The sequence below is a fragment of the Callithrix jacchus genome, chromosome 10 (assembly GCF_049354715.1).
Source record: "Callithrix jacchus isolate 240 chromosome 10, calJac240_pri, whole genome shotgun sequence".
NCBI classification, from domain to species: Eukaryota; Metazoa; Chordata; class Mammalia; order Primates; family Cebidae; genus Callithrix; species Callithrix jacchus.
In genome coordinates, this window is record NC_133511.1 from 11608825 (window position 1) to 11622571 (window position 13747).

General features: G+C 44.0%; 3 protein-coding genes across 6 annotated transcripts in view; 1 reads left to right on the plus strand and 2 right to left on the minus strand.

The window, feature by feature from the left end:
* Positions 1-7782: 7782 nt before the first annotated feature.
* CRYAB (crystallin alpha B) lies at positions 7783-10935 on the minus strand. 2 transcript variants are annotated; one of them, XM_035264518.3, is made up of 3 exons: positions 10689-10935; positions 9451-9573; positions 7783-8123 (listed from the first exon to the last, which is right to left on the minus strand). In XM_035264518.3, the coding sequence occupies exons 1-3, from the start codon at positions 10887-10889 to the stop codon at positions 7920-7922; spliced, it is 528 nt and encodes a 175-aa protein (XP_035120409.1). In that variant the 5' UTR covers positions 10890-10935; the 3' UTR covers positions 7783-7919. The 2 variants fall into 2 exon arrangements, with proteins under 2 accessions (XP_035120409.1, XP_035120410.1); XM_035264519.3 differs by lacking the exon at positions 10689-10935 and adding an exon at positions 9648-9817.
* Positions 10936-10949: 14 nt separating this feature from the next.
* LOC118145697 (uncharacterized) overlaps positions 10950-13747 on the minus strand; it is a 70001-nt gene continuing 67203 nt past the window's right edge. The window contains exons 1-2 of one of the 3 annotated variants that reach the window (XR_013523047.1): positions 12241-12315; positions 10953-11087 (exon numbers count right to left, since the gene is read on the minus strand). Coding sequence is in view for 2 of the 3 variants with exons in the window: in XM_054241551.2 (XP_054097526.1) it covers positions 11030-11087 (58 nt within the window). In the remaining variant the exon portion in view is untranslated. Of the gene's footprint in view, positions 11088-12240; positions 12316-13747 lie in introns of those variants that run through there. The other 2 variants (XM_054241551.2, XM_078339446.1) reach the window with 2 other exon arrangements.
* Positions 11880-13223, plus strand: HSPB2 (heat shock protein family B (small) member 2). Its single transcript, XM_002754380.6, has 2 exons — positions 11880-12066; positions 12573-13223. The coding sequence occupies exons 1-2, from the start codon at positions 11973-11975 to the stop codon at positions 13025-13027; spliced, it is 549 nt and encodes a 182-aa protein (XP_002754426.1). The 5' UTR covers positions 11880-11972; the 3' UTR covers positions 13028-13223.

The following is a 13747-nucleotide window of genomic DNA, read 5'->3' on the forward strand; positions in this document are numbered from 1 at the left end:
TTGTATGATTTCAGTCTATTAAAATTTGTTAAAACTTGTTTTGTGGCCTAACTCATGCTCTGTCCTATGGAAGGTTTTATGTGCACTGAGAAAAATATGTCTGCTATTATTGGACAGGATATTCTGCCACCACATTTTAATTTGCCTCCAACTCCCCATTATCAGACAAAGCTGCAGAGAACATCCTCACATATATTCCTTTGTGGACCTGTGCAAATTACCCACATGCTGAATTGGTGAGTCCTGAGGTATATCTACATTTAATTTGACTATTGCTCTCAAGAATAGCTGTGCCACTCACACATCCACCAGCAAGGCCCGAGGCTTCCTATGTTGCCATATCTCTGCTAACACTTAACATTAACGTGGTGGCTCATACCTGTAATCCCAACACTTTGAGAGGCCGAGGCAGGTGGATCACCTTAGGTCAGGAGTTCGAGACCAGCCTGGCCAACATGGTGAGACCCTGTCTGTACTAAAAATATAAAAATTAGCCAGGCATGGTGGCACATGTCTGTAGTCCTAGCTACTTGGAAAGCTGGGGCAGGAGAATCACTTGAACTTGGGAAACCACGGTTGCAGTAAGCCAAGATCTCACCATTGCACTTGTCTTGGCGACAGAGTGAGACTCTGTCTCAAGAAAAAAAAAAAAAAAAAAACATTAACCAGCTTTCTATTTTTTGCCAGGCTGATAGGTATGAAGCAATGGTTCTCAACCTGGGATGATTTTATCCCCCAGGAGATAACTGTCAATTTCTAGAGATATTTTTTATTTTCCAAAGGGGGGTGTCTACTGGCAGCTAGTGGGTATAGGCCAGGGATGCTGCTAAATATCCTACTAGGTACAGACAAGCCCCCACAACAAAAGATTGTCTGGCCCAAAATACTGGTAATACCAATATTGTGAAACACTGTTGTAAAGAAATAGCTTGTTGTTACTTTGATTTGTATTTCGTGATTACTAGTTATTTTCAGCATTCCTTTGTATCCATGTTGGCTTCTTGATTTCCACTTGGATAAATGTCCTGTGCATAGTCTTTTTTTTTTTTTAATTTGGAATAGCTGTCCTTGGCTTATTCTCAGGAGTTCCTTGTATATTACTGCTATTAATGCCATTATTCCTTGTGAATTTTTGTGATATTATATATTTTCTCCCTCTCTGTAAGCTCCTGTGGAGGATTAAGTTTGGCCAAAAACTTTTCTACTCTCCCTCCTCTAAGAGGTAGGGGGTCTGTGCCCTTCCCTTTGAATGTAGAAAGGCTTTGCAACTGCTTTGGTCAAAAAAATATGGCAAAAGAAACACTGTGTAAATTTCTTAAGAACCTTGCAGCTCCCACTTTCCGTCTTTTGGAACACTCCTTCCCGGAGAAGCCGCCATGTAAGAAGTCTATCTGCTAGAGAGATCTTGTAGAGAGACCTGACACTATGTGGACAGAGAGAGAAGCCCATCTGAGCCCCAGCTTTCCAACCGTCCGTGCCAAGGTATCAGGAATGAAAGTTTACTTAAAACCTATAGATGAGACTGTCTACCAGCTGAATACCACCTAGTAAGACTGAATAAAAGGAATGTTGTTTTAAGCCACTAAATTTTCAGGTAGTTTGATATGCAGAAGTAGATAACCAGCACAGTATTCCATAATCTGAGATTGTGTTCTGCAAGTTTGCTGAACTCTCTTGTTAGTTCTAATAGTTTGTTGATTCTGATTTGTTGTTGTTGTTGTTGTTGTTGAGACAGGGTCTCACTCCCATTTCCCCAGGCTGGAGTGCAGTGATGTGATCTTGGCTCACTACAGCCTCAAATCTCGAACTCCCAGGTTCAGGTGATTCTCCCACCTCAGCCTCCCAAGTACCTGGAACTACAGGTGTGCACCACCACACCTGACTAATTTTTTGTTTTTGTTTTTAATTTTTTTAGTAGAGACAGAGTTTTACCATGTTGTCCAGGCTGGTCTCAAACTCCTGAGGTAATGCGATCCTCCCACCTCAGCACCCCGAAGTGCTGGGATTGCGGGCATGAACTATCATGCCCAACCTGTTTGTTGATTCTTTTGAGGTTGTTTTGTCAGATTATTATATCATTTATAAATAATAACAGTTTCATCTCTATCCTTCCAATTCTTACACCTCTTCTTTGCGTTTTCTTCTGTTATGGCGTTGGTCAGAACCTTTACTGCTGTATTAAATATTAAGAGTGATAATGGGCATCCTTGTCTTGCTCAGGATATTCAAAGGAATGAAATGATTTTAAATTTTCTTTGGTAACTATAATGTTTGCACTAAGTTTTTATTATATAGTATTTACCAACTTGAGGAAATTTCTTTTATTTCTGATTTTCTAACAGAAGTTTCCCTCCATGTAAATAGAGAAGCTGAACCACACATTAGTTGGGATAATCATAAGATTTATTTTCTTTTAGTCTATTAATATAGTAAATTTATAGAGATTTTCCAATATTGAGCCATCTTTGCATTCGTGGCATATTGTACTTTGAGTGATAACTTACCTAAAACTCTGAGTTAACAACTATTTCTACTCTACCAGTACTTTGAAGCCATGACTCTATTGTCTTGATTTTTACTGATGCTGAGAGGTCTGCTGTCAATCTAATCGTAACTTATTTGTAATTAATACACCTTTTTGTCCTCAGACCTTTTAAGATTTTTCTGATCCTTATTGTTCTGGATTTTCACAATCATATATTTAAGTGCAATTTAGTATTATGTATCCTGCCCAATATCTGAAGACTCACATCTTCAATTCTGAAAAATCTCTTCAAATAAAGCTTTATCGTTGTCTCTATTAATTCTTAGAAGCACCTATTTGGATACATGTTGGTTTCTCATTTTCTCCTCCATATATCCTAACTGTTCTTATTTTAAAAAATCTTTTCCTCTAATTTGCTGTATTCTGAGTGAATTCCTCAGCTTTCTTTCAATTTGTAAACGTGTAACTTTGTTCCTGATAGCATTCATAACATCAGTTTCTAATACGTCTAAATGGTTTTTTCATGTCCATCCTATTTTTAAATTCTGCTTGTTTTAATTTAGTATTTCTTGCCCTTTCTAAATAAAATTATTCCTCCCCCTTTTTTTTGAGAAGGAGTCTCACTCTGTTGCCCAGGCTAGAGTGCCTGGTGAGATCTCAACTCACTGCAATGTCTGCCTCCCAGGTTCAAGCAATTCATCTGCTTCAGCCTCCTGAGTAGATGAGACTACAGGCAGGCACCACCATGCCGGGCTAACTTTTGTATTTTTAGTAGAGATGGTGTTTCACCATGTCAGCCAGGCTGGTCTTGAACTCCTGACCTCAGGTGATCCACCTGTGTCAGCCTCCCAAAGTGCTAGGATTAGAGGTGTGGGCCACTGCTTCAAGCACCTCATTTTAATTTTTATTAAAATTTTTTTAATTTGGAAAAGGTGCTTCTTACCAAAAGGCAGCTGCAAAATACAGAAATATAAAATACCTCTGCAACAATTACTTGTTTTTTTCTTAAAGTAAAAGAATGGGTGGGTTCCAAGGTCCTTCATTTTTCTTATTGTTGATTTTATTGTTGCCTATCTTTCTTACTATGAGATTTCTTCATGTGTTTGGAATGTTGGTTTTTAATAGATTCTCAGTTTGCTTTTCCTTCTTTATTTCTCTGATTCTATGTCCACCATTCCTTATTCTCTAGTAGTTTTGCAGTTGCCTTCATCACGCTTCTTACATCTCTCTCCTTCCCAGTTCTAAATGGGATTTTGTAATGATGAATGGGGCTACTGTCCTGCTGTCATATTGGATGCTATCACTGAGCTATAAGATATCACATGTAGGCTGGGTGCAATGGCTCATGCCTGTAATCTCAGCGCCTTGGGAGGCTGAGGCAGGCAGATCATTTGAGATCAGGGGTTCTAGACGAGCCTGGCCAATGTGGTGAAACCCCATATCTACTAAAAATTCAGAAAAATTAGCCAAGCCTGGTGGCGGGTGCCTATAATCCCAGTTACTGGGAGGCTGAGGCAGGAGAATCGCTTGAACCCGGGAGGCAGAGGTTGCAGTGAGCTGAGATTGTGCCATTGTCCTCCAGACTGGGAAACTGAACAAGATTCTGTCTCAGAAAAAAAAAAAGATATCATGTGTAAATTCTGAATCAGGAGGCTATATCTTGGTCTTTCCACCTCACTAAGCCCAGTTTCTATTCAACTATAACCCCAGAAGGCAGATGGACAGGATTTTTCTGTCTTTCTTTTACAAGTGGGAAAATCCCACCACAGCCACTGGCTGTCATGATCCAATTGTTTCTTCTGTCTTAGGTTGAGCACTTTTAGTCCCTTTACCTGTAGGAGTTGAACTCATCAGCTGCCACTGTCTTTTATCTAGAGTCTAATAGACCCATCCTCCTAAATTTTATTTATTTAAATATTTTATAATTTAATTTGTCGGTATTATCATTTATCTTTTCTACTTTAAAAATTCTACCATTGCTGTGTGTTTACAGCCGCGGGATTGCATCAGATATGAGCTTACTGCTCTATCTTGTCAAGAAATCCACCTCCCATTTCCTCTTTGACCCACCAGTTTCCTAAAAGTGTTTCTATGACGGTGAAAGTTTTACCAAATCTAGTGGATACTTCAGCTCATATGTTACTTTTAGATTTTGCATTTGATAGTCCACTTGACCACCCACCTTTTACTTCTTGAAATCTTATTCCCTTGGTTTCTGTGACATTGTGCTAAACGTGTTTTTCTCTCATTTCTCTGATTATTACTAGGTCTCTTTTATGAGCTTACTTTTCTCTGCCAATCCCTTAAGTTTGCATTTCCAGTGATTCTGTGGCTCGCCCTTTTGCTCCTCTTTTTCTACCCCCCGGTGATACTATCCTATGCCTTTAACTCCTATCTATATGATTCCAAATTTTAAACCTACACTTCTATCCCAAATACATCTCCAGAACACTGGATATAAATATCCAACTATCTATTGAATATCTCCATTTGAATTCCCGAAGACCTCTTTTCTTCATAAATTCCACAGTCTCAGGTAGTTCTTTACAGCAATGTGAGAATGGACTAATATAGTGTTCAGTAAATGTTAGCTAATATTAAAAAATAAAACAAATGCTATTTAGAATTGCCTCCATAAACTTCTGGCATAATTCAGATATAGGGAATGAAGTAGAATCCTGGATGAGCTAGCTATATAGCTAAAAAAACCCTTCAAATGTACTGTACTAGAATAGTCCTATGCTAAAATATTAGTATAAAATAATATATAAAATATTAGCTGTGCATAGCCACAGCAAAGGGTGTGGTGTAGAAAGAATAACAATGAAAACCAGTCTAACTTAGACACTTATGGTAATAAACAAAAACATGTAATCCTGCACATGTTTGAAACACATTTCATTCTCTAATAGTCAAAGTTGTGATTTATTTAAAACCAAGGCAATCATTGCTTTGGAATTGGTAATTCACTAAAATGATTAAAATTGACACATGGCTTCCAGGCATTCGGTTATTTTGTACTATCTAATTCAGCCTTTATAATATCAGATGTTTTTGCTTGCTAGTAACAGAAAACCCACATCAAAATAGATTATTAAACAAAAACAAGACATAATCAGTCAGCCTGAAGTAGGGAAACTCTAGAGTTGGCTAATTCAGCAATTCATTGACCCATTAAGGACCTGAGATTATTGTCTTTGTGCTCAGCCTATTGTGAATGCCCCGCTCATGTTTTCAAAATGGCTACAGTAATCCAGGCATCACATTCTCATGCTCCAACATCCAGAGCAAGAAAAAAAAGAGATCTCTCTCTCTCTCTGAATCCTTTAGAAACTTGCTCTTAGTTTAGAAACTTTTTCTAGAAGCATCTCCAACAGACTTCCCTCCTGTCTCATTTGCCATAATTGAGTCATAGCACTTTCAAGATTAATCTTGAAAATCAAGAAGAGAATTTTCCTGCTTCTTTGGACTAATCAAGATAGACGTCCTGTGGCTGGAGCTTGAGTTCACGTCTCTGAAGGACATGGCTAGGAAGAATATGGTGTATACATAAACCGATTTGGGGTACTGTTGGCAAGGCTGAAGGTGTTAAATAGCTGTTGGTTAGGCACCAACAGAGTCTGCTACAGAGCCACGAACATTGACTGTAAACTTCTGGCTAGATCACAGCATTTCAGACTATTAGGGAATTGTTTTTTAAGAGAAAGCATTTTGAACCTGTATAGATTTGCGATTTGTATCATCCTACCTCCACACCCTGTACCATGAATTTTTTTATTGTTAAGTTTTAAGTTTGTGTATTTATTTTTTGTTTTACTTAGTATAGTCAATTTTTCATTTTAGTCATTCTAATAGGGGCTCAGTGGTATCTCACTGTGACCTTTTTTGTCCTTCATTTTGTCACATAGGTAAGCATGTGTCATGGGGTCTGTTATACAGATTGTTTCATAACCCAGGTATTAAGCCTAGTATCCATTAGGTATTTTTCCCAATTCTTGCCCTTCTCTCACCCTCTGATAGGCCCCCGTATGTGTTGTTTCCCTCTATGCCATAAAAACATTTGGAGCAATTGTTTCATACAGAATGTTTCAAAACCCTGGTCAGTCCCCCAAACTGACTCATTTCTGATTTTGCAAGAAGTGAAAAATTAGCTGGAAGCTGCTAAAGAAAAAATAAGAGTTGTCAGTAAACATTTACACCAGATCACCTGCAGCAGTGCTGTTTATCAAGTGAATCAGAAGTTGGTCCAGACCCACAGAAGTGAAATGGAGGGTTGCTTTTTGTTGGGGGGGGGGGGGGATTTTTTTTTGTACAGTGGTATGTCTTTAAGCTAAATAATAGAACCACTTATTGATCAGTTATTAATTGTAATTCTAAAACTTAAGTATTATGTGAATTGGATATTTCCTGGCCTTAGGTTAGTAGGTGTTGGCTAGATAATTTAGACTAGGGATCCCCAACCCCCAGGCCATAGAGACCATCGGGAACCATGGCTGTGGCCTATTAGGAACCAGGCTGCACAGTAGGTGGTGAGTGAACCTGAGCTCTGCCTCCTCTCAGATCAATGGTGGCGTTAAATTCTCATATGAGCAGAATCCTACTGCGAACTGCACATGTGAGAGATCTAGGTTGTGCATTCCTTATGAGAATCTAATGTTTGAATCATCCTGAAACTATCCTCTGCTCCCCTGGGGCCACAGAAAAATTGTCTTCCCCAAAACCAGTCCCTGGTGCCAAAAAGGTTGGGGGCCACTGATTTAGACTATAGCTCAGAGCTTGTTAGGTTATAATCACCCAAGTCCTATTTATTGCCCCTGTAAATCAGCTGAAGGCAATGTTTAGCAATAGGAAAATGTCAAACAATATTAGGGTCACCATGTCCTCTCTGGCGATGTAATTAATTTCAGAGATGCAGTAAGGGCTTTTAAATAGCGTTATCCAGAGTTCATTCAGATTTGCTCCAGTCCTTTAAACTAAGGGCTAAAATCAAAGAGGACAGAGAGAAAGTAACTAATATTCCTTGAACTCTGCCAGGGGCTTTTTCTGCTGCTTCTCCTTAATTTACTTCCTATAATAGCTCTGCACAACTCAGTAACCCATGTTATAAATGGAAAACCTGAAGACCGGAAAGGTTAAGCAACTTGCCTAAATTTATACCATTAGTAAATGGTGGAGCCAGTCATTCTGACTCTAAAATCCCTGGCGTCCTCTAAATCATAATGCAATCATAAATGGATCTGTGGCATTTGTACATTTATTTAAAAGTGTATGGAATATTCAAACACAAGACAGTTATCTCTTGCTGAATGATATTTTATTAGCTTGATAATTTGGGCCTGCCCTTAGCATTAATAAGCTTCAGCACTAGTCAAAACTTTCATTCACTGGTGGGGAAACTTTCTTGTTTTAAAAAATGCAATTCGAGAAAGGGCATCTATTTCTTGGGAGCTGCAGTGACAGCAGGCTTCTCTTCACGGGTGATGGGAATGGTGCGCTCTGGGCCAGAGACCTGTTTCCTTGGTCCATTCACAGTGAGGACCCCATCAGATGACAGGGATGAAGTAATGGCAAGAGGGTCCACATCAGCTGGGACCCGATATTTCCTGTGGAACTCCCTGGAGATGAAACCATGTTCATCCTAACCCAAGAGAATGAGGAAAGAGGCAGAGAAATAAAAACAGGAAATATTATCACCTGCCCAGAACTCAAGCATCCCGATTTCCCCTTAGGTGAGACCAGATGCCATGACAACATAGGAAGAATAAATAATTCTTTGTTTCAGGTTTGGAGTTAAGATGAAGTTGCCTAGGTAGAGTCATTCCTACCAGTGAGAATCTGAGAAGTCTGAAACAGCCCAATACATCATTGTTTTTCAAACCCAGAGGCATAGACATGTTTAGGGGTATTTCCCAAAGGTTTAGATCAAATTCTGTTGGCTGGGCCTACAGAATTTGGAATCTCATTTAGAATCTGAGTCCCTGAGGAAACCCGGAAATTGTCCTGACTCTTCAGGAATGTCCCAGAATGTTCCAGAACAATAGGACTGCTGCAAAAAAAAAAAAAGAAGAAGAAGAAGAAAAATGACTCCATCCAAGGAGACTATAACCCAAACCTAAATCATATGAGCAAAATGGAAACAGCTCGAGGACGTTACTAAGGACAAACTGTACTAGTTGATGCACAGGTTCTGAGCTATCATTAATTGGTAAGAAACAATTTTAAAGCCCTCTCACAAAGTCATGAGAAGCTGTTCCATTCGTCAGAATTCCCACAAAGGGTAGGTGACCTTTACCCGTATGCCTGCCGACTCTCAAGCATGTAACCAAACAGGCTCTCATTAACTGATTTCCACATAGGCTACAGGGGGACTGAAGACTGAAATTTAGACAAACCAAGTGGTTCAGCATTAAGATGGACTAAAGATGAAACGTGGATTCTTGCACAAGTAAAGAGAAGTCACAACTCAAGAGCCTTCAGGGTACATGTAGTTAATGTAATTATGCAAAGCAACTAGGTGTCTTACAACCCTAACCCTAAATCGGTGGTTCTCAACCTTGACTGTAGATTAGAATCACCTTAAAAAATGCTGATGTCTGGGTCCCATCCCTAAAAATTCTGACTGAATTGGTCTGGGGTATGCCTGAGCATTAGGATTTTTGAAAGTTCCCCTGGTGATTCTAATGTGGCCGAGATTCAGAACCACTGGCCTTGATGGGGCATCAGCATCCCATCTAAGGTGATCAAATAAAACAAAAGCCGCATCTCTGGCCATAACAACAGTCATGACAGCAGTAGGTCTCTCCCTAACTTAGTCTTCCAGACATTGATTTGTAAGCCCTGATCCAGACCGTTATGGCTTGGGACTGGAATGTAGCCAGCCTCCGAAGCTGAGAGCTCTACTGAGACTATTACAGTATGCACTGAATGAATGAGCAGAAAACAAAAACCAAAAACAAGCTACATACCTGGCGCTCTTCATGTTTGCCATGCACCTCAATCACATCTCCCAGCACCTTAACTTTGAGTTCCTCTGGGGAGAAGTGCTTCACATCCAGGTTGACAGAGAACCTGTCCTTCTCCAGGCGCATCTAAAAATAGCAAGGTAAGAGAATGGGGTTGGAAAAAGATGGCAAAAATACTAATTATACTGGTGCTGTCTTACCATTCTGCAGAGTTGCTTTCTGTCCAGGTAATTCATCCTTCTTTTTTCTGCTTAAAGAAAATCGCCTTTTTAAATAAACACGGCTCTCTGCTTCAGGGAGCCACCATAGTGATACCTAAGGCTCGTGGTGATCAGACCTAAACTTTATTTCCAGGGACAGAGAAGAAGACAGATCACCCAGGGGACCAGTCACAAAGATGGGTGCAGGCCTGGCATCTGCTGCCTCTCTGACTCCAATGCCTGGCTTTGTGGTTTGTCTGTGAGACAAAGGCCTTTCTTCTTCTTGCTCAGGTCTCTTTGCCAGTTTTCCACCCACCCAATCTGGAATGTTCTGCTGGTCCTGCTTGTCCTTCCAAAGCCCTTGCCCACTCAGGTCCTGTTTACTCACACTCAAATATTTTTAAACCAGAGTGTTATCTGTAACAGCTTCGGTCAACCTTATTTGTTCACCCTTTTCTCCCACCCTCTCAGGACAAGTGGGGGATCCCAAGACTAGACCTATATTGTTTCCTCATAAGGCTTGGTTGGACCCAGGCCAGTGCTCTGTCACAGCCTTAAGGGACCCAGAAAATCCTAGAAGAAGGAATAGAAAGGCAGAAAATAGTGGTGGTTGGCCCCAGCTCCACCCAGTGGGGATGAACAGCTCAGGATGAGGCAGGGCTCTCTCCTGGCTCTGAAACCTGAGATGGTAAAATTGGTCAAGAGTCTGAGGTGTTAGAAGAGATGAGTAAAGGAGTTCGAAGGCAGCTCTTTCCCTGCAGATCGTTATGAACCAAACTAGAAAGGGGTATCCTGCAGAGAGAAGTTAGGGGACAGAGGATGAACTCGACGGTGCATAGAAAAATGTAATAAATGGGATACAGAGGACCATCAAATAGAAATAGCTGACAGGGGAGGAAGGCACTAGCAACCTCATTTTTCTTCACTTTTGGACACACATGTGCCTAAAATTGTTTAGGCAGGGAAGGAAAGAAAAATGGATGGAGAAGTTTCCAGGATGTTCCAGTAAGGACTCTCCCATCCTGGGAGGGGAAGACTCACCTCTGAGAGTCCAGTGTCAAACCAGCTTGGTGCCCGCAGGAAAGAGGGTGGCCGAAGGTAGAAGGGGCTCAGGGAAGTAGATGTTGGGAAAAGATCAGACTCCAACAGGTGCTCTCCGAAGAACTGGTCAAAGAGGCGGCTGGGGGAGTGGAAAGGAAAGAAGGGGCGGCGGATCCAGGGGTGGTGGATGGCGATGTCCATGGTGGCTAGGTGAGTGTTGGGGGTCAGCTGGCTGGTCAGCTCCTTCAGCTGCAGCTACAGCCAGCCCCTTATATATGCGGTCTTGTGAAGCTTCTGGAATGGTGATGTCAGGGGTTTTATTATCCTAGCTCACTGCCGGTTCATGGAGACTTGTGATCGGGGATTTGGCAGTGTGACACATACCCAGTACTCACTGAGCTAAGAAAAGAGAAACACAAACACGTCTGAGCTGGCCAGTGACTTGTCATGGTCTTGTTTCACTAGCTTTCTGTCCACACCCAATGGGCACCCACCCCCACCCCTGTTCTCTGAAGCTGGGACAGAGTCAGGAATCCCAAGCAGGCATAGGGGGGTGTGCCCCTCCTCCTCCTCTCCAGTCCTGCATGCCAAGGGAATCAGGCCAGCAACTATCTTGGGCCTGGGCAGGGACTGGAATCTTCCTAGGCTGGGCCCCAGGGACATTAACTCTTTGTGAGTCCTTAGAAGAGAGCAGTGATGGTCAACATGTCAGTACCAGCCATCTGCCTCGTGCCCTGGGTTGACCTGGGTTCAGGGGAGGACCCTGACATCTGGGCAGAAAGACCTCACCCCTGAAGAAAGAGCAAAAGACTTCTTGCATCTTTCATCCTATGTGGCTCTCAGAACATTAATTAAATCCAGGAGAGCTTTAGGAATTTATTGGGTGCACAGTGCCTGCCACTGAGGAGGAGGAAATGTGCTGTGGAAACGTGGAAACCGTTCGTGAGGGTCTCAGCAAGGCCTCTTCATGTCCTAGACACCACTAGCTCCCCCTCCCCAGCTTGTTCCCAGCCAGGACCTTCAGCTGTCCTCTCAGACCCCCTGCAACAGCTGAAGTGTTCGGGGGAGGGGACTAGGGGTCCGGGCGGCACTGGTTACACCCTGTTGCTCTCACTGAGGGCCCCCACTCCCCACCCCTCCCCCGCAGAGGCACGGCACTATTTTGGGTGGTGTCGACCCCGCCCCCACCTCCTATTGAGCCCTAGCTCTCCCGGCAGCTGGAGGGGTCGCGCTGCGTCTGTTGGGGCTGCACCTCGGACCAGGGCTTCCGCTGCTTCTGCAGCCATGTCGGGCCGCTCAGTGCCACATGCCCACCCAGCCACCGCCGAGTACGAATTTGCCAACCCGAGTCGCCTGGGTGAGCAGCGCTTTGGAGAAGGTATGGCACAGACGCCACCCCCTTGCCTCCCACCCTCCCGAAATTCTGGGCTGACCTCCCAGCGTTACTGGCTTCCACCCCACTCGGCTTAACTGATCTCCTGAAGCCAGTCATCCCCCACCCCAGACTTCCCCTCATCCCCTCCAAGCAGGGCTCTTTCCCATTCCTGCTGACCTCAAGACAGACTTGGTGCCTGCAGTGCTGATACCTGCCCTTTGCTGCCTTAGTGTGCCTCCTTGTCCCCCTTCTATCCACCCAGGCCCAGTTTGGTGCCTCCTCCTCCTCTCCCTCCTCCCCTTCCTTTTCCTCCTTTTCCTTTCCTCTTTCCCCTCTTCCCAGCTACCTTCTCCTCCTAGCTACTGTGTGGCCTCCCTCCGGTTCCCTTCCCTGCTCCTCCTGACTCCCCTCCTGCTCTTCCCAATCCCCCCTCTCCAGATTTCCCATTTCGCCCCTGTGCCCACCTCATCCTCCCTCATCCTGCCTCTTGCCTTCTCTCTGCCCCCTAGGCCTCCTGCCGGAAGAGATCCTGACCCCCACACTCTACCATGGCTACTATGTCCGGCCTCGCGCTGCCCCAGCTGGGGAGGGTAGCAGGGCAGGGGCCTCCGAGCTTAGGCTCAGTGAGGGCAAGTTCCAGGCATTTCTGGATGTGAGCCACTTTACCCCAGACGAGGTAACTGTGAGGACTGTAGATAACCTGCTGGAGGTGTCTGCCCGGCACCCCCAGCGCTTGGACCGCCACGGCTTCGTGTCCCGAGAGTTCTGCCGCACCTATGTCCTGCCTGCTGACGTAGACCCCTGGCGGGTCCGAGCTGCTCTCTCCCATGATGGCATCTTAAACCTGGAAGCGCCTCGGGGTGGCCGACATTTGGACACAGAGGTCAACGAGGTCTACATCTCCCTGCTCCCTGCGCCTCCTGATCCAGAGGAAGAGGAGGAGGCAGCCATAGTTGAGCCCTGATTGCCACAGACCAGCACCAGCAAATCCCTCTTTACCTCCCACGGTGATATGGGCAGCTGCCCACCACTCCAGAGGTAGCAGCATCCTTGGGGGAAGGGAAAGGTGCATGGTCCACAATGTATGGTTTGGTCCCATGGGACATGTCCTAGCCTTGGTTTAGTTTTGGGTGGAGGTGAATAAACCCAAATCTCAGGGCCTTGTTTGTGCTGCTCCCTACTCTGTGGCTGGGAAGATGGGAAGGGGAGGGAGGGAGGAGGTCACAGCCAACGAGACAAAAAGCTCCTCAGTTTGATGTACCAAACGTCATAGCACCCTGAGCTCGCACTTGGATGCTGAGATCACACCCGGAAGCTGACTCTGGCTCCAGATCAAATTCCCAGCCATAATTTTCTCACAATGCAACAAAAGAGAGAGTGATCCTGGGAGGGAAAAGGGATATGCCATCCAAACAGTCCAGAGGGCACTGTCTGAGCTGGTGATTAGAGACACAAAAACAAGGGTCTCCAGACTGTCTGGGCCTTTTTGGGTAGGGGCTGGGAAAATGGTTTTTGGCTGGTGAGAGTTGCCTGAAGCCCTGGAGTAAATACTTTGTTTTCATTTACTCAGGTCTGTCCACTGAAATGGTCACTGATTTCAAGAGCCTGAGTACGCATACACTGGGGCACAGACACAGAAGCCTCTTCCATTATCATGGAACTCCATTACCTTCGCATCCTCTGG

What these genes read in the sequence shown, in the direction of transcription:
- CRYAB (XM_035264518.3), bottom strand. Translation starts at nt 10,889, where the DNA reads ATGGACATCGCCATCCACCACCCCTGGATCCGCCGCCCCTTCTTTCCT. An exon ending in TTGACACTGGACTCTCAGAG is followed by an intron (nt 9,574 to 10,688) that starts GTGAGTCTTCCC and finishes TGCTATTTTTAG; the next exon opens with ATGCGCCTGGAGAAGGACAG. An exon ending in GCAAACATGAAGAGCGCCAG is followed by an intron (nt 8,124 to 9,450) that starts GTATGTAGCTTG and finishes CTCTTGGGTTAG; the next exon opens with GATGAACATGGTTTCATCTC.
- HSPB2 (XM_002754380.6), top strand. Translation starts at nt 11,973, where the DNA reads ATGTCGGGCCGCTCAGTGCCACATGCCCACCCAGCCACCGCCGAGTAC. An exon ending in TGAGCAGCGCTTTGGAGAAG is followed by an intron (nt 12,067 to 12,572) that starts GTATGGCACAGA and finishes TCTGCCCCCTAG; the next exon opens with GCCTCCTGCCGGAAGAGATC.